The 18,804-nt window shown below is 56.5% G+C and overlaps 1 protein-coding gene across 3 annotated transcripts; it reads left to right on the top strand.

Moving 5' to 3' along the window:
* The first annotated feature begins 3,634 nt into the window (after positions 1 to 3,634).
* On the top strand, positions 3,635 to 18,425 carry KLF15 (Kruppel like factor 15). Of its 3 annotated transcripts, none has more exons than XM_003894048.3 (3): positions 3,635 to 3,845; positions 8,105 to 9,211; positions 17,175 to 18,425. In XM_003894048.3, the coding sequence occupies exons 2-3, from the start codon at positions 8,130 to 8,132 to the stop codon at positions 17,341 to 17,343; spliced, it is 1,251 nt and encodes a 416-aa protein (XP_003894097.1). In that variant the 5' UTR covers positions 3,635 to 3,845; positions 8,105 to 8,129; the 3' UTR covers positions 17,344 to 18,425. The 3 variants fall into 3 exon arrangements, with proteins under 3 accessions (XP_003894097.1, XP_009198419.1, XP_031518920.1); XM_009200155.4 differs by lacking the exon at positions 3,635 to 3,845 and adding an exon at positions 4,238 to 7,036 and having other exon boundaries at positions 17,175 to 17,612; XM_031663060.1 differs by lacking the exon at positions 3,635 to 3,845 and having other exon boundaries at positions 4,238 to 9,211.
* The last annotated feature ends 379 nt before the right edge of the window (positions 18,426 to 18,804 follow it).

Genomic DNA, 18,804 nt, shown 5'->3' with positions numbered 1-18,804 from the left:
CAAACAATCTTTTGAGGTAAATAGGATAGGGGTCTGAGTACCCATTTTATAGATGAGGAAACTGAGGCTCTGAGAGACAAACTGATTTGCCCAAGGCCACTCAGCAGTGAGGGACTCTGCAGAAGAACCAGATTCCAGGCTGCCACGCACGTACAGCCCCACTAGGCTGGGGTTCAGGCTGCCTGCCTGCCTGGAAATCTGTCAGGTGTCAGAGAGACCACAGCTCATGGCAGAGACAGGGATGAGGGGAAGCTGAGGAGCCCTTTGACCCCAGCACCACACTAATGTGTCCATGGACCAGGGGAAGCTGGAGCTTTCACCCCACCTCAGCCCCTGCTGCTCCTGGATCCTCTGGGCAGGGGTATCCCTGGGACTTTGCCAATGCTCAGAGCTGGGGGCAGAGTCTCTCAGGACTCAGCCCTTCTCTGTGTCTTCTTGGACTGCCAGGTCCCCAGGTCCCCGGGCTGATGTTCCTCAGAGCTAGGTGTGCTCAGGGCTAGGGGGCTAGGGGTGGGGACAACACTGGTCATGAGACAGGGGTGGGCCTGGTGTTGCCTGGTTGCCAGGACAGACCTCATCTCTTGTCTACATAGCACCAGGGGTCTGCTTGGTGCGGAAAGGGTCCAGCCCAGCCTGAGGAACCTCCTGCAGCATGTTTTTCCTGGCCCCTGGGTACCAGCAGCCCTTCTGCCTGCCTATTCCCTAGTCTCCAGCTCAAAACCACTTCCCGAGCCCAGAATGGATAGGGTCTCTTCAGCACCCCAGCCCTTAGAGGAAGAGGTGAGAAGGTAAGGGGCTCTGGCCAGAGACCCTTGAAACATAGCTGGGGACAGGGGAGCTGAGAGTAGGGTGAATTGTTGCTTCCCACCTGGGAAGGGTGAGAAGTCAGTCACTGTGGGAGGTCACAGGGCTTGATGGCCACAGTGGGCCCTTTGTGCACAGACCATTGAGTCACTGAATGGGGCCCTCAAAATGCTTCCTGGCAGAGGGCAGGCTGGGCCTAGACCCCCAGGCAGGCATGAGCTAGTGGGGAGGCTGGAGGTCTCAGGTATGTGTGTGGGACAGGGAATGAGGACAAGATTGACCCCATATCCATTGGCAGCTTTACTGGGGCAAGAAGAAAATCTCATTTCCTCAACATGTTTCATAAGTGTCCTAGGTTCTGGAGATACAGGATTGAATAAAAAAAAAACAAGTCCATGCTCTTAAGGAGCTTGTCAACTGGTGGGAGAGACAGGCAAGAAACAAATCAATAAATAATATGAAAATCAGGATCATGAAACAAAATAAACAGAGGCCAGGAAACTGAGGGCAGAAGATGAGCTGTTTTAGACGGGATGGGTGAGGAAGGTGTCTGGGGTAAGGTGGCATCTGAGCAGAGACCTGAGTACACGATGGAGCAATCCATGCAGCTGTTTAGGGGGAAACAAGATATAATAGAAGAACATTTCCCTGAACTGTAGAAAGACTTGAGTTTCCAGATTAAAAGGATACACCAAGCATAGAGTAGTAATAATGAAAACAGAAGGAGGCCAGAGTCAGACATATCCTGGTAAAATGTGTGAAATTCAAGCATGGAGCAAAGATCACTCCAAAAAGGCACCAGGCCCAGATGGTTTTATAGGCAAGGTCATACAATATTTAACCAATATAATTTATATCCTTCCAAGGCCCTTTTGTATACTTGATTATGTAGAAGTAGGGAAGGAATTGCTTCGGAGGAAAAGAAACTTAGAGGTTTTCACTGCTACAAAGAGAAATCTTTATTTTTTTGGTCATCTGTTTTGAAGAGCACCACCTGGTTTTGTTCTCTCCTTTCTGCCAAGGAATCTCAACGATAGATTCTCCCCACTATATTGAGGGAGCTTTTCTCCTTAGATATGGTTTAGGGTAAATGCTGTATCTAGCTGTAGGGCATTAAAGATTGTGGTGAAAACTTGGGCTTTACTTACTCTGAGTGAGTTGGGAGCTGCTGGAAGCTTCTGAACTCAGAGGGTACCTGATCTGACTCAGGTTTTAACAGGACCATCTTGGCTGTTCTCCAGTTTCTAGCCAGTGGGGCCTCCTCCCTGTATGCTGAAGCTACTAAGGATATATCTTTGCTTCCAAGCTTTTTCTGACCTTTCGCTGCAGCTTTCATCAAGGAGACAGGAGGCACTAGGCTGAGAGTATGTGAGGAGTGAAGACTGAGGGCGGGCAGGGCAGATGGAATAGTGCTGTGGCCATGCTTGATCCCAACCTGCACTGAGACAAAATGAGGAATACAGGTCTCTATCTCTTCTCTTATGAAAATGGGCAAATTCCACTGTTCTGCCCAGGCTAGCCAGGGCTGCTGTAATGCCAGAGTGATCATTCCAACTTCTGTGTACTAGAAAGCCTCTCACCATCCTCAACACAAATGTCCTTAAAGCCCTCTGGTCGCGCATTGGTTTGGCTCCTAGTGGCAGCAGCAGCTGAATCCCTGGCACTGACCTGGTGCACAGAGTGTCCCCAGATCCCTAGTCAAGCAAGCCCAGACCTATAGCATTCCAGAGAGCCTGGAAAGGGTCTGGTTAAAAATTCCTGTTCTAGCAATGTCTTCCAGAAGCAGCAGGAGAAAATGCTCCCCACCTCCCAGTGCCAGGAGGGGAGAGGAAGGAAGCTCAGTAGGACAGCTCTGCACAGGTGGCCTGGGGGTGTCTGCAAGATGACCTGACTCTACCTCTCCACCTGCTCCTTCCCAGCTGTGTGACTGGGGAGGGCTGGTGTCTTCTCTGAGTCGGTTTCTTCATCTGTAAAGTGCTTGGCTGAGGATCCAGCTGGAGTGTGGATTTAAGGGCACAGCAGGGTGTCTAACACCCTCAGCCCACGTGTTTCTCTTGGGCAAGCCACTCTGAGCCTTACTCTTCCTATCTCTAAGTGGGAACCCAAATGCGAGCCAGGATTGCTGCGGACTAAAGCAGTCTATGAACGCTTTTGTAGACTAGGAAGCATTTGGTCTTCAGAAAGGTGCCCCAGAGACAAGGTGTCATTGGCTTCAAGTAGGGGTCAGCAAACCTCAGTTAGTCCTGGAGGGCAGGGTGGCAGCGCAGAGCGCGCGCACTTTCCTGAGGGTAACTGATTGCCCTGCTGAAAGCCCAATACCATACTTCTCCAAAAATACGTTCTTCTAGGCAAGTCTCCTACTTTATCCGACACTCAGCGGGGGACAGAGCTGCTTGTACCGCGCTGTGGATGAAGGTGGGGGCGTGGGGCAGACCAGGTCAGACAGGCTCCCCAGTGCTTCCCCCTCAATCACGCAGACTGCACTTTGGGGCGATCTCAGAGCTTTTCTTAAATCGTGGGGCGCGTCTCACGTTCTCACCCGGGGACTGAGCTTTAGAAACCGACCCTCGTGGACGCCGCGAGACAGCGGCGAGGGATGGGAAGCAAGGAGGTGGCTGCGGGCCGGGGACCAGGCAGCGTGTTTGGGGGCGTGCGCGTCTGGCAGCTCCGGGATCCTGGAGCATCCGCAGCGCAAGTCCGGGCGCCGCGAGGGCGGGGCGGGGCGGGGCCATGGCGGGGCGGGGCATGTGACGCACGGCGCGGGCCAATGGGGCGCGCGCCCGGGGCCGAGCCTCCTGCGAGCCTTCGCGGCGCCCGCTGCGTCACGTGAGCGGCTGGGAGTGAGCGCCCAGTGAGCTGCGGGCGGGCTAGTGCTCCGCCGCAGCGACCCGCGGGCCGGCGGGCGAGCGAGCCACCGCAGGACCCGCGGCTCGGCCCCCGGCCGCGGTCGGACGGAGAGCCGAGCCGCCGCCCCCAGCCCAGCCCGCCCGGCCGCAGGACCGCCGGGGCCTGGCCGCCGGTCGGGCGTGCGCCAAGTTCAGGTGGGAGAGGCGCGGCGGGGCCGGCCGGCCGCGTGGACGCGGCCCCGGGTGATCTGAGGGCTGGCCGGCCTCGGGGCGCGTGGCCGTGCGCCCGCGCAGCTCTCGGAGGCACGGCGCGAGTGCCAGAGGAATGTCGGAGGAGCGGGTGGGCCCCCGCGGAGGTGGGCAGGGGTCGGACTAGCCTGAGGGAGGTGACCCCCCCCCCCAACAGCCCCGGTCGCCCACCAGCACTTTGCTGAGGCCCGCGCCGCCGCCTCGGTGCCTGGCCGGGCGATTCCATGGCGCGCCTTGCGGGCCGGCCCTCCCATATGGTGGGCACCGGCGCGGCCTGGTGAGAGGAGGGGACGAGCGGACGCGCTGGCCAGCCCACGGTTGGGGGCGGAGGGGCTGGAGACCGAGGGGTTACTGTAGGTCACCGCAGCAGTGTCGGGGGCAAGGAGGGGCGCGGGACGAAGGCATGGTGCCCAGCGGGCAGCGGTCCAGGATTCTAGAAGGGGTCTGAGCCGGCTCTCTTCATTTCCCACGCACGTTTTCCCGCACCCGCCGGCACCCACGGCGGCTCCACGCGCGAGCACTTCGCGGACAGCCTCCCGTACAGCCACAGAGGCTGCCGCGCACCACGCCCCGCACACGCAGTCACACGACAGGAACTCACACCCCTTCACGCACACCCGCACCGTTCACGCGTCTCACTCCACGCTGAGTGCGGGTCCCCTCAGACCGAACATTGCCAAAGCCATGGCCTGGCTGAGGGATGGCGGCGGCGGGGCAGAGAGGCCGTCCCCGTCCCATATGGTGGTCCGGTTCACTCTTCCCTCCCCGCCTTGGTGTTACTCATGGAACCCCCTCTCACGGAGGGCACAGAGGGGCTGTTTTCTCCCACGGCCCTCGGAGGTGACAAAATCACCAAATATCTGAGCGCCTCAAATCTCCTTCCCCCTCCCCCCCAAGGACCAGGTGGCCCCTGGGGAGACCCTGCCGCCCTACAGGTGTGAGGACGCCCGGACTCTGCGACTTTGGGGCCTGCGGGCAGCTCAGGGACCGGGACTCTTATTTTGAAGGACGGCCCCCTTCGCCACCCCCGTGATTTGCACGCTGACCCAATGGCAAGCCCTTGGCCGGCTCTGGGCTTGTTATCAATTACATGTTGTTCCTGCAGCCGCTGTGTCCCCGGGAGGATAAACAGCAGGCCTGGCCGGGCCAGGGGAGGGGGCGGAGTCCGGCGGCCAGCCGGGGACTGTGCCCGGAACAGCGTGTCCCCTCCCCCTGCACGCAGCCTGCGCCTCTGGCCGCCCCACGTGCTGCTGTGTTTTAGGGGCTGAGCCAGCTCCAGCCCTACAGTGTCCTCTCTTTAATGCTGGTGCCCTGGGCCATCCCAGAGCCCTTTCTGGGTTCTCGGTGCCTGGGTGCCTCCCCCTTGAGACGTTCAGCCCAGCATTAAGACTCTGTTGCCTGACCTGGGCCACCCACTCCTAGTCTCCGCCCCCTCTTCCCCCGCACCTTCCATTCACTCATTCAGCAAATTTTGCTGGGTCCTGTTTTAGACTCTGGGATACAGCATTGGAGTGAACAGTCAGGACAGCTGATATTCTGATGGGAAAGTAGACAGCAAAGTTCACAAACACATTACCAAGATAGTTTCCCACAGTGGAACCTGCAGTGAAGAGCATAATATAGGGTGATGTAACAGGGTGGGCCTGGAGGCCCCCACAGGGGTGACTTCTGAGCCGAGATCTAACTAAGCAGCTCCCACCTGCAGTGCTGGGGGAAGAGCCAGGGCAGTGGCTGCCGGCTGAGGCTGAAGTGAGGCGAGCATACCTGGACTAGGAGAGAGGCAGTTGGTGGTGAGGTCTGCAGAGAGTCCCGAGGGCCCAGGTGCTGGGCTGCTGCGAGGAGATAGGGCCACCTGTCCTTGGGAAGCCATTGGAGGGTGTTTCCTTCCAGCCCCCGTTCTGTACTTTTTAGATCACTTTATCTGTCAATATCTGTTTATATCTTTAAAAGGTAAGGCCTCCTTTAACCACAATACGATCATCACAGTTAAAAATATTAACAGTAATTACTTAATATCATGGGATGGCCAGGTAGTGATCATGTTTCAGGGGAGGGCTCTAAGGCCTGCTCTGGGTCCCAGGAGGGCTGGAGGCCCCTGATTCCTTAACATTGCAGTAGAAGGGCAGAGGCCGCACGTTTGCTGTGCCTGCAGGCTGACACCAATGGCTGGCACTGGCTGAGTGCTGCCGGTGTGCCAGATCGTGAGGGGAGTTCTCACAACACCTGAGGAACCAGGCACTGTTGGAAGCACCTCCATCTCACAGACTGAGACAGACACAGAAAGCCTGTGCACCTGCCCGAGGTCACCTGGCAGACAAGTTGCAGACTCAGGAATGGAGCCCATGCTTGGAGGGTGGGAAAGGGTTGGCGGAGGCCCAGGGTGGAGTGTGGGCTCTGCTCAACCTTGTGCCCTTCACAGTGTCTGGCACTTTCATTCCTTCCCAGCACCTGATTTGGTGAATAGGTGCATTTTAAAACACACTCCAGGTTTAAATCCTTAGCTGAGTGTTTAAACCAAAAAGCCAAATGTCTTCCTAGTAAAACTGGCCTGGGATACAAACCTTGCCTTAGTTTCCTGGAGTTCCATGAAGCTTCCTGGATAAGTTGGGAACTGAGGTCAAAGGTCCTGGGGTCCCTGAGCAGGAAGAGACTTAGAGATCTTTGAAGCATGGAACAGATGAGGAAACTGAGGTTTGGGAGGGGAAGCAAGGACTTGCTCAAGGTCATAGCTGATGATGGTATTGGCCATTGGGCAGTGTGGAGTGCCAGGTCCTGAAGGGGTCCTGGAGACAGAGGGGCTGGGTGTAGAGGTGATGCTGGGCAGCAGAGAACATCTGACTTTGGTGCAGAGCGTTCCCCTTCCCCAAGTTTGATAAACACCCAGCCCGCCCTGGTCACTGAGCAGGGACAAAGGTTCACAGAGGTGGCCCTGTCACAGCTGGACACTGTTGACTCTCCTTGGACACCAGACCTAGCATGTTCTTTGGCTTCAGAGGATGCAGCTTTCCCTTCTCTCTGTCAAGTTTCTCTGAGCCCCTCCTGGGCACCAGGGGCCAGTCCAGGCATTGGGGACGCAGCAGAGACATGGAGTGCACTGTCTCAGGGGGAGACAGGCATTAGCTGAGCTTCCCAAGGTGGTGAGTGTCCCAGATGGAGAGAGCAGTGGCAGACAGTGCAGGGGACTCCACTTCCTTATTGGCCAGGATGGGCTGGGGGGCGGTGGTTATCTCCTTTCCCACTAGATGGGTGTGAAGTCCAAGGCAGTTATGCACATGCAGGTGCTCTGGGACCCCAGTGGTTGGCTTCCACGCCATGGATTATCACCAGAGGGACAGGGCCTTGGCCACCAGGATGCTAAAGCGTCAGGGTGCAGGTGAGAGGGTTGTGTCCAAGCCTGTGCCACTCACAGGGCAGTCAAGGCTCAGCGGGGTTTGAGGACTGGAGAGTGGAGGAGGTTTTCCCCTTTAGATGGGGAAACAGCCGTGCGGGCAGGCACTTCTTGGTCTTTGACTGTTTTGCCTGTGTGCTACACTTGCCCAGGTAAAATGCAGGCGGCCTAGTTAAATTTGAATCTCAGGTGAAATAATTTTTAAATATAAGTGTGTCCTATCCAATATTGGGAACATACTTAAAAGTAGTTTATTTTTTAAATCTGAAATTCGAATTTAACTGTCGGCTTGTATTTTTATTTGCGTAATCTGGCAACCCTCTGGAAGCCTCAGCAACATGAGGGTCAGAGGGCAATGGCTGTTCTACCCCCATTCTGTGACTCAACTGGCGTGATGCTGAGGTCAGGAGTCCTCAGATGTCCAGTGACTCCTATGATGTTGACGGTAGGCTGATTCGGGGTTTTGGCCCTCCTGGGGTCCAGAGAGCCTCCTTGCACATGCCCTTCTCTCATACTCACCCATACTCAGTTGTTCACAGACACATGTGCTATTTTCCAGGATAATTCTGGAAAATCTGTTTGAAACCAGAAGTGCCCCTGGTTGTGCAATGGGCTTGGAGAGGTCTCTTTTGCAAACAGGTGGTGCAATTTCAGAAAACACTCTTGCAGGCACAGCTCTCCTGGGGGATGGAAGCAGGATCCAGGCATTTGGCAATGGGAGGCTGTGGGCAGGCAGCTGAGGGTGGGGTCAGAGGCCCGAGAGGTGGCAGGTGAGCACTGTCCTTCTGACCAGGCCTCCTGTGTTCCTTCCCTGCAGCTGCCACCGGCACGGCCAGGCCAGCATGGTGGACCACTTACTTCCAGTGGACGAGAACTTCTCGTCGCCAAAATGCCCAGTTGGGTATCTGGGTGATAGGCTGGTTGGCCGGCGGGCATATCACATGCTGCCCTCACCCGTCTCTGAAGATGACAGCGATGCCTCTAGCCCCTGCTCCTGTTCCAGTCCTGACTCTCAAGCCCTCTGCTCCTGCTATGGTGGAGGCCCGGGCACCGAGAGCCAGGACAGCATCTTGGACTTCCTACTGTCCCAGGCCACACTGGGCAGTGGCGGGGGCAGCGGCAGTAGCATTGGGGCCAGCAGTGGCCCCATGGCCTGGGGGCCCTGGCGAAGGGGAGCGACCCCTGTGAAGGGGGAGCATTTCTGCTTCCCCGAGTTTCCTTTGGGTGACCCTGATGACGTCCCACGGCCCTTCCAGCCTACCCTGGAGGAGATTGAAGAGTTTCTGGAGGAGAACATGGAGCCGGGAGTCAAGGAGGCCCCCGAGGGCAACAGCAAGGACTTGGATGCCTGCAGCCAGCTCTCAGCTGGGCCACACAGGAGCCACCTCCATCCTGGGTCCAGCGGGAGAGAGCGCTGTTCTCCTCCACCAGGTGGTGCCAGTGCAGGAGGTGTCCAGGGCCCAGGTGGGGGCCCCACGCCCGATGGCCCCATCCCAGTGCTGCTGCAGATCCAGCCCGTGCCTGTGAAGCAGGAATTGGGCACGGGGCCTGCCTCCCCTGGGCAAGCCCCGGAGAATGTCAAGGTTGCCCAACTCCTGGTCAACATCCAGGGGCAGACCTTCGCACTCGTGCCCCAGGTGGTGCCCTCCTCCAACTTGAACCTGCCCTCCAAGTTTGTGCGCATTGCCCCTGTGCCCATCGCCGCCAAGCCTGTTGGATCAGGACCCCTGGGGCCTGGCCCTGCCGGTCTCCTCATGGGCCAGAAGTTCCCCAAGAACCCAGCCGCAGAACTCATCAAAATGCACAAATGTACTTTCCCCGGCTGCAGCAAGATGTACACCAAAAGCAGCCACCTCAAGGCCCACCTGCGCCGGCACACGGGTGAGAAGCCCTTCGCCTGCACCTGGCCAGGCTGCGGCTGGAGGTCAGTATAGTGGGTGACAGGTCTGGGCGGTGAGCACAGCCACTCATGTCTGCTTACTTGGGTGTGCAGCAGGGCAATTTTCCACCATTAACAGAAGGCGGATGAGGAAGGGGAGGGAGGGGCAGGTGAGTGCAGGCCCAGAGCTGGCACAGTTGCCTGGAGGCTTCCTTGGTCCTTCTGGTTCCTGAAGCCAGAAGCCAACTGGGCTCCAGTTTCCTGATGGCCAGGTAAGGCTTTGCTGGCCTGTGCTGCCTGCTGGGTCTCCCCATCCAGTCTGACAAGGGTGGGGATTGAGGGGCTGGCGAGGAAGGATGAGTGCGGTCTAGGGGCCAGGCAGCGGCTCCCTTTGGGCCCACAGGCCCACAGGGTAAGTACCACCATCCCAGCTTACATCATAGGACACCAGGGCTCCGACTGGCCAGGTACTTGCCCAAGGTCACTCTGCTTTGTGAATGGGATTTGAACCCCGGGGTCGGATTTGAGAGGTCACATCCTGAAAATGCTGCTTCCTCAACCAGTGGGACTAGCTTCATTCACCGATGTCTCTAGACATGTGGGCTGGGCCTAGCCCGTGCTTCCTCTCTGGGGACATGGAAGCGTGTTTGGGAGGCTGCAAAGGCCAACCGAGAGGGAGGCTAGGCCAGCTGGCAGTGCTGTCACAGGTGGCAGAACCCAGGCTGTCTGATCTGCATGGCAGTGGGGAAATCAGGCCTCAAATGATAACTGGCAGTGTCCCAACCATGGTTACCCAGCACCCGTCCCTGAGCACCGGGTGCTGCTCAACCTCCTTGGGAGGGGTGTCCACCTTTTCCTGAAATGTAGGCTGCTTGCCAAGAGCTTATGTGCTCCGAGGTGCCAGAGCCAGCCCTCTGCATTTCCAGATGCCCATCCCAAAGGAATCTCTGTCCTGCCTTGGGGGCGCTGTATGCTGTTGGCACATTCCCCATTTTTGCTGCTGTGGCTGCTGCTGTGTGTGTGAGATGGGGCATGCTCATCTGTGTACCTGGGGATGTATACAGGCCTGGGCCTCGCCAGCGGGTGTGTGGCTGTGTGTATGCATGTCCACATGTGTATGCATCTTGCTTTCTTTGTGTCTGTGCCATGTGACCATATGTGTTTGCACACATACACGTCTTAGGTGTTTGTGCACCATGTATGCCTGCCTGTGTGTGTGTGTTATGTGTGGGTGCAGCGCCCAGGGAGCAGTTTGCAGCTTTTGTTTTCTTGACCATACTCTGGTTCTGAGAGCTCTTGAGAGTTGTCTGGGGCAGAGGTCCTGGCCGGTGAGGCTGAGCCGTGGCCGGGGAGCTGTGAGTGGAATGTATGTTGTGGCACTGGTGCCGCCTTTCCATTGAGTGCCAATCTGGCCAGAGAAGGGACTTTTCCCGAACAGTGTCTAGGTTTATGGAGGCCCCTCCTGAGTGAGGACCTCACTCTGTCCTGTCTCCCACCCCATTCAGACAGACCGGAGAGGCTGCTGCGAGAGCCCACCCTGGGGCCTCACAAGGTCTCCATCCTGGAGTCCCCACCTCTCTGAGCTTTGTACCTAGGCCTGCCAAGTGGGTGCAGGGCTGACAGGCTACTTGTGAGAGGACACAGTAGCAGTTACACTGTGTGGGAGGTCAGAGGAGCCGAGAGAAGGGCCAGGAGCACTCTTGATTGAAGCAGGAAACTTGTGCAGGGAAGGCGAGGGCATGGGAGTGTGGGGGCAGTGGTCTTGAGCCTACACCTGGGTCAGCCACCAACTTGCCATGTGCCTTTGGGGTGGTCCTCCTCCGAACCTCAGTTTCCTGTCTGCAGAGTAGAGGGCTAGCCCTTTGCAGCCCATGGCAGGCATGCAGGGCTCCGCAGCGGCCTTCTTGTTGTTGGTACATCACAAGGATACAAACTCATACAAGGCAGTTTCTGAGGAGGAACCCTGAAGGTATTCTCTCCAGCCCCCAAAAGGGCGGTGCCTATTGTGGAGGTGCCCCCTACTCCCAGGGGCCCTGCATGCACTCTCCTCTTGGTGGGGGCAGGCAGGGGCTGCAGAGAGGAAGGGAAGCCTCCCGCCAAGCACCAGTCTGGACTCCCTAGTCGGGCTCAGCTTTCAGCGCTGTCTCCTGGCCATAGTCGACCATTGGCAAGTGGCTCCTCTAGTCGTGGTGAGGCTGGGTAGGGTGGTGGGGAGGGCAGGTGTGGTCCTCATCCAAGACCAGCCTTCTTCCTGGATATCTTAGAGCCAGAGAGCTGATAGGCCCCTCAGCCCAGAGTGTATCTCAGTGAGGCAGATCTTAGTTCTCTATACAGTGGCCTCAGGAGGTAATGAGGTACATGAGAGAGTGGGGACTTGTGGAGGGGATTCAGCTCTGACACATCTGAGCCCTGGCACTGGTTGTGCTGCCCAGGACCCACTTGGCAGGAGAAGGCATGATGGTTGCCTGGCCCAGTGAGATCACAGTGGCACTGCCCCCAGGAGCTGTCCCTGCTGCCAGCCATGCCCTGGGCTTCCTGAGGGCTCCTCCAGCTTCCCCCAGGGTCCCCTGGAGTGGGTCTGGCCCTCAGGGGGTAACTCATGGCAGAGGCGCTGTTCAGCTGGGAGCTAAGGGCACCGGCCTGTAGGGACGGCTGCTTTTCTGAGGATGCGGGGAGTCCTCAGTTGGCTTTCAGGGATCTTGCCTTAGTTTCCTGGAGCTCCATGAAGCTTGGGATCTGCCCTGTCTGCTTGTGTCTCTTAATATGGTGATAGTCTTCAACTGAGAGGGAGCCCCTGCAGCTCCTTGCAGCAGTCAGGAGGGAGGATGGACCCTGCTTTGGGATAGCTGGGTCTGGACAGGACTGGAGGAGTAACGATGATGATGGTGAGATGGCATATTTACTGACCACTCACTGTATGCTGGGCACTAATCTTAAGTTTCTCAGAGCTGGAATCCCTTCTGTCCACTATTGTAACTTGCATACTTCCTGCCATGGGGAGCTCATTACCTTCTGAGGCCTTTAAGTGTACTTTGCTATGCTTCAGTTTCTATTCAAGCTTCTCATTCTGGCCCATAGACCCACACAATGTGCTTGCCTGTCTCTTCCCCTTACTGAGTAGGATCCAGCCACGCTGGCCTCCCCACTGTTGCTCAGGCTCCTGCTCTCACGTGGGCATCAGCCCTCTCTGTGCCCTCTCGAATGACCCCTGCCCTTGAGGCTGTAGTGACAGCTTAAGGTTTTCGCATTAGCTCATCAGGTCCTTGTAACTGTCTGGTAAAGTGTAGGCCCCAATCTTCATTTCACAAAGAGGGAAACTGAGGCACAGACTGCTTACATCACATGCCCGCAGGGACATAGCTAGTGAGTGTGAATCTGGGTTGCATGCCTAAGCCCGAGCAGAGCCCTGCTCTGGCCGCCCAGCAGTTCCAGCTGGTATCAGAGTTGCCGTGTGTGCCTCCACTCTCCTACCAAGAGGTCGGCCCAAAAGGCATTATGCTTCTGGGCTATGGGAAAAGAGCTAACAACCACAATCGAGATAATAACCAGGGCCTGTAATGCATACCTGGCACTGCTCTGAGCAAAATTCACATATATTAATTTATGTAATTCTCGAAATTAGTAGGCATCAGCATGTTATCCCTGTTTCACAGAGGAGATAATTAAAGCACAGAAGAGTTAGGTAAATTCTCCAGTCAGACAGCCAGTAAGCCACAGAGCCAGGAGTTCAACTGAGGCTGTCTGCCCAGACTCAGAGACCTCCCTCTGCACCCCTGTGTTGGGTGCTAACTCTGGTGTTGGGGACCTCCACCTCCATCTGCAGCTTAGCCTGGTCTTTGGGGTGGCAGCTCTGCACTTTCACCTACTCCCCGTGTGGGAGCTCTCCGCTCCCAGGACTCGTCTCTTCTTCCTGGTGGCCCTGATGAATGGGATGCTCTTCCTGCCCCAGGCTGGCTCTGGCCTCGTACCGTGTCCTGTGCTCGGAGAACAAGCGAGGGCCCCTCAGCCCCCTTGTCCCTCTGTGTAATGGACGGTGCCCTCCCTCCACTGCTGAGGTCGGCACCTGCCCAGGTACTCAGCCCACTTCCTTCTGCTTTTGGTCCTGAAAGTATTCCCTGTCCCTTCTCTGGTGACATGATTTTGGCACCCTCAACAGGGCTGAGAGCAGGCTTTCCCTGTTCTGATCCAGCCGTCTAGGAAGTACTGCTTGCCTGCCTTCCTAGAAGTTTCCTTGCCTCACTCTCAGACATAGGCATCCTTTGTTCCTTGCAGCAGAACGTCCTGTTCCAGAATGGCCAAGCCATTCCATCCAGAAAGAATCCCTTCTGCTGCAGTGAATATGAATATGAATAACTGTCATCATCCTGCAGGGTGTGTACCTTTGTCATCCACAGTGGATGTGGGGTGGGGGGACAGAGAAGGGGAGTTGCAGGCTCCTCTTGAGCGTCAGAGCCAAGAGGTGGTAGGCACAGGATTCAAACCTAGGGGTCTGGCTCCCAGCCTGCTCTCATGACCGCTGTGTGATGAGGCTTTTTCTGACCTCCTTCCCTCTGTAGGCAGAGGCCCCCGGTATGGTTGGGCAGGTTGTGAACTGCACAACTCTAGGGAGCACCATTCCCATTGCAGTTTCTGAGACTGGACCATTTGTGGTGTTGTCCTTCTGGCAGATGAGGGTTAGTGTCTCAAGGAAGGGAAGCCTTCACATAGAAGTGCTGTATGCACCAGCCCTGACATTATAGCTGCTCTAGAGAGACACTGGACCCCTGTTTACCCTCTGCCCTACATCTCAGTGCAAATCATGGTGCTGCCCTGTCTGCAACAGGACCTCACCAGAAGCCAGGCCCAACACTCAACTCCATGCAGGTGATAAGAGCTCATGATTCTTGAATAATTGCCACATGCTAAGCAGGGCTCTAAACTGTTACTGGTAGCCTTGTACAAACCTCACAGTCCTCAGGAATAGGTATTTTGTTCTCTCTGTGTCCGGGTAGAGAAACTGAGGCTCAGGGAGCTTGGTGACTTTCCTAGGTTGCCTGGTTGGTAAGTGGCAGAGCTTACTGCCTACAAGGGCTGCATCTTACCCACTGGGTTCCCGTGTCCCCCACTGTAGTCCCCAGGGCTCTCTGTTGGCTGCTGTTTGGGAGAATGTGGCATGCAGGGGTGAGGCAGGGGTCTTCTGAGGGCTTGGTTCCCCGGGAAAGTCCTCTCAGGTGCAAGGACCCTGTGGCAGCAGGGAGGGAGTTCAGGTGAGGACAGCATGTTGTCCAGCTTGGTTCTCTCATCTGCCTGTCCTTCCCAGGGTGTCACCATGACCAGAGAGCTGCGTTGCCCCACGTCACCACCTGTGGTCTCTGAGATGAGTCTTGGAAGGTGGGCAGGAATGCCAAAGTCTTCACTGGATGAGTGAAGAAATTGAGGCCCAGAAAGGACCATTCAGGGCACCCAGTGGGGTGGGAACTGTCAAGGCAGGAACCTGAGACTCTGTCCCCTGGACTGTGTGACTTGGCCTCTTTAAACCCTTGCCATGGTCTTGCCAGTCCAATAGGGCTGGCTCATCCTGGCTCCCTGGCCAGTGAGATGCTGGGTGACCCCAGGGCTGCAGTCTGGGAGGTGTGGCACTCTGTGTCTGCAGCCAGCTTTCTGCCTGCCCCTGCCCTGGGCCAGCTCCTCTGCTCAGAAGCTATGTGCCCAGCTGCAGCTGGGGGCAAGTGTTCTGCCCAGGAGCACAGGTGTCAACTTTGACTGCCAGGGCACATTTATCCCATTTCGTCACTGGCACAGGGCCTTGTGACACATACCACCCAGCCAGGCCTGTGGAGGAGGCTGGGGGGCTCTGCTGACTGGGAGTTCAGTTCATCTGCCATCGCTAGGGCAGGGGGCTGTGTCAAGACCTTTGCTCCAACCTCAAGGGCTCTGTCTTGTCAGTGACCCTGGATCAGGCCCTCAGCACCCCGAGCTTCAGTTTCCTCCTCTGACAGGCAGGGCAGTTGGGCTTCACCTAGTCTGGAGATGTGCTGAGAGTGCTGCCCTGTGCCTGGTGCCACCACCACTCTGTGATGTGGGTTGGAGTGCCTGTCTCCTCCTGCAGGCCCTCCTGCCACCCCCTGTGCCTTGTCCAGAGCATGTTCTGCTGGGTCCTTCTACTCCTCTACCCACAGGGTCAGGGCACCAGGGTATCACCAACCCTTACCAATCACTGGTTGGGAACTGCTGTTCGGGGCATCGCCTTTCGCTGGGTGGCCCTCATCCACAAAGGGGTGTTGGGCCTGGTGTCCCTGTGTGTGTGTGTGCGTGAGTACATGGGGGCATGAATTTGTGCCTCTGTGTGTGTGTGCGTGTGTGTGGGCACATACTCATTCGTGTATGTTTGTGTGCCTGTATTTGTCCGTATGTGTGTGCACGCGTGCACATGCTTTGGGACTGCTCCTTGACAGTGTCTGCCCCCCTGGGGCTGCTTGCTGTGCCCACTCTTGCATTGAAATGCACCTCCTTAGCACCTACCATATACCAGGCATTGAGCTGGTCATGGGAAGACCACAGGGAACCAGACAGACATATCCTTTGTCATGGAGCTGACGGTCTAGTGGGACAGACTGACAGTCATCAAAAAGTTAAAGATAATTTAAAATCAAAACAACAGCAAGAGTGAGGAGAGAGAGGTGTGTAATGCCACGGGAGCTTAGCATTGGATGCAGTCCTGGAGGGATTTCCTGAGGAAGTGACATTCGAACTGAGCTCTAAGGAATGGATAGGAGAGAGCACAGAGGGGGAGGAAAGAACATTCTAGAAAGAGGGAATAGTATGTGCAAATGGCCTGTGGCAAGAAGAACCAAGGAAAGGTCAATGCAGGTGGAGCACAGAGGGGGATAGTGTGTCGTGGGAGGGGTAGGTGGGGTGGGAGGGTCCTGCTGCCAAGCCAGGGGTGGAGAGAACCTCAAATCCCTGAGATCGGTGGCAAGCAGTCCAGGCCCTCGATGCAGCCTGGGCTCTTGACTGTCACATGAATGCCTGCTCCCAGGCCACTGGGCCAAGAAAGGGAAATGTCGGGAGCCACCTGAACTCCCAGATGCACTTTGCAGGGCCAATCTTTATTTGGACCTGCCTTAGAGGGCCCAGCTTCCAGCACAGCTGGTTCCAGGAGTGGGTGGGCTCAAGTCTGAGGACCCCTCTCCCTGTGCTGCACAGGAAGTCTGCTTCCTGCTCCCAGGCCTCAGTTTCCCCTCCAGATGGGCTGTCCTGTACAGACCTTCACAGATGCCCCTGTGGAGTTCTGGTCCAGCGGGGTAGATGAGGCCAGGGTGGTGAGAGGCAGCCAGCATCAGGGCCTGAGCGACTGAGTGCACCTGTGGTCTCAGAGACTCCTGCACACTGGGTTGGCTGTGGGAGGAAAGCCCTGGGCCCTGGGAGCATTGGGGTCCTTTCCTGTTGGGAGCTTTTACCAGCTGCTCTGGCAGTTCCCAACAGAGAATGCCCACTGTGCCAGCATGAGCCTTTACTGTAGTTCTTTCTATCTTGGAGCGGTAGCAGGGGCAGCTTGGGACAGTGGCTCATGCCTTTAATCCCAGCACTTTGGGAAGTTGAAGTAGCCTTATCGCATGAGCCCAGGCGTTTGAGACCAGCCTGGGCAATATAGGGAGGCCTGGTGTCTAAAAAAAAATACAAAAATTATCTGGGTGTGGTGGGCACACCCATAATCCTAGCTACTCTGGAGGCTGAAGAGGATTGATTGAACCCGGGAGGCTGCAGTGAGCCATGATCGCGCCACTGCACTCCAGCCTGGGTGACTGAGGGAGACCCTATCTCAAAAAAAGAAAAAAAATAATTGATATTTTGAGAACTGGTATAGCCTTATCGACGCAGATGGGGGACCCTCTTCTAATTCTGTAGAGGCTGCAGGTCTGTGCAGCCACCCTTTGGGTGAGTGCCAGGTGCGCGCCTCGCATCCCCACATCTTTGTGGGGTCGGGGCAGGCAGGGCCAGGCCTCGCTCACCGCGCCATGTCCCGCAGGTTCTCGCGCTCTGACGAGCTGTCGCGGCACAGGCGCTCACACTCGGGCGTGAAGCCGTACCAGTGTCCTGTGTGCGAGAAGAAGTTCGCGCGGAGCGACCACCTCTCCAAGCACATCAAGGTGCACCGCTTCCCGCGGAGCAGCCGCTCCGTGCGCTCCGTGAACTGAAAGCGCCCCGAACCCCCGCCTGTCCTTCACCCCAGATCCCCACCCCAGCCCCATTTTTTTAAGCAATAATTTATTTGCCTCCTCCAGAGGGACATGACAATGTTACCAGCCCACCTTCTAAAGCCTGGGAAGTGTGAACCCAGGGCCCGCCAACCGCTGCCTTTCTCGGGAGTACTTAGAGCCTCGAACCCGCGCCCCTGGGGGCTGGGCCCCCGGCGCCCGGGGCTGGAGGCAGGCCTTCGTGCCTTCGTGCCTTCGTGCCTTCCCGCGGTGGCCAGGCCTCTGCTGCAGCCGCTGGTTGCAGGCAGAGTTTTGGGGACCTGGCCTTTCTCCCACTGGGCTCCCCCGACCTCGGCCAAGGCCAGAACTTTAGTGCTCGGTGAAGATGAAATGTGCAGTTTTGAAATGTTGGGTTCCCAGAGAGAGTCATGCTGGGGGAGAAGGAAGTAGGCCAGAAGTCCAGGGCTGCACTGTGGTGTGAGGGTGGCTTGGCTTTGTCTAAGATGCCTGCTCAGCATGATCACCAGAGGGTGTGGGCAGGGCTCTGGGGGTGGGGTGGGTGTCAGGACCGGGCCGCTGGGGCCTCATGTGGGAGAGAGGTGAAAAGTGTCCCCCACTGGGGGGCTGGCAGTGCATGTGCTTGAGTTAAATGTGCAGGGCAGAAAGAGCCAGAAGCGCCTGTACCCAGGGGCTCATCCCCTCCTCCGGTTTCCCAGACAAATCCAGACACCAGCCTCTAGGGTGGCCTTGAGAGGAGAGGGCCAGGCTGTCCTGGGTGTGAGAGAACTAGATAGAGCCTCCCAACCCTGATTTAGAAATGCATTCCTTATTTTGTCTAGAAATTAATAAATGAACTAGCTTGTTTTGACAGGTTTATTTCACATCCTATGAATGTATGTAAATAAACTGTACATAGGTCCATCCACATAAAATATCTTTTAATAACATATCAACATTTGTGTAAATTTGAAATTTAAAAAAATCTATGAAGCTGGTGTACATATGTTACAATTATGTATATTTTCTGTGGTCCTTCATAAAAATATATTTACTTTGCCAATAAAAAGAAAAAGAACTCACAACTTTTGGCATTCATGTGCTGTTTTCCTGTTTTGCCGGGATGTGGAGGTGATTCTGGGGCTGAGAATCACCTATGTCTCCACCTTCGCAGAGTTCAGGGGACCCTGTTTTGTATTTGGAGGGATAGAAAGGCTCCTTGGGGTCCAACCCCGGTCCAGCGGTGTAGGGTTCCCACACAGCTCAGCTCCAGGCCAGTTGCTGAGATTCTGCTCATCTCAGCTCCCTAACCTAGAGCTCCATAAACCCAAATCCAGCCCACATTCCGGCAGAACCTGTGGGAAGCTGCCTCAGGCCTGGCCAGTCCTGCGAGGCTCACCTACTCTGCTATTGAAGACTCTTTCTTGCACTTCCTACCCCCATGCAGTCCACCAAACCTATTAT

The sequence above is a fragment of the Papio anubis genome, chromosome 2 (genome assembly GCF_008728515.1).
Source record: "Papio anubis isolate 15944 chromosome 2, Panubis1.0, whole genome shotgun sequence".
NCBI classification, from domain to species: Eukaryota; Metazoa; Chordata; class Mammalia; order Primates; family Cercopithecidae; genus Papio; species Papio anubis.
The sequence above is the reverse complement of the archived record's forward strand: the minus strand, read 5'-3'. Positions and strand labels throughout refer to the sequence as shown.

Coding starts and splice junctions, on each gene's coding strand:
- KLF15 (XM_003894048.3), top strand. CDS start 8,130: ATGGTGGACCACTTACTTCCAGTGGACGAGAACTTCTCGTCGCCAAAA. Junction 9,212..17,174: donor TGGCCAGGCTGCGGCTGGAG/GTCAGTATAGTG, acceptor CATGTCCCGCAG/GTTCTCGCGCTCTGACGAGC.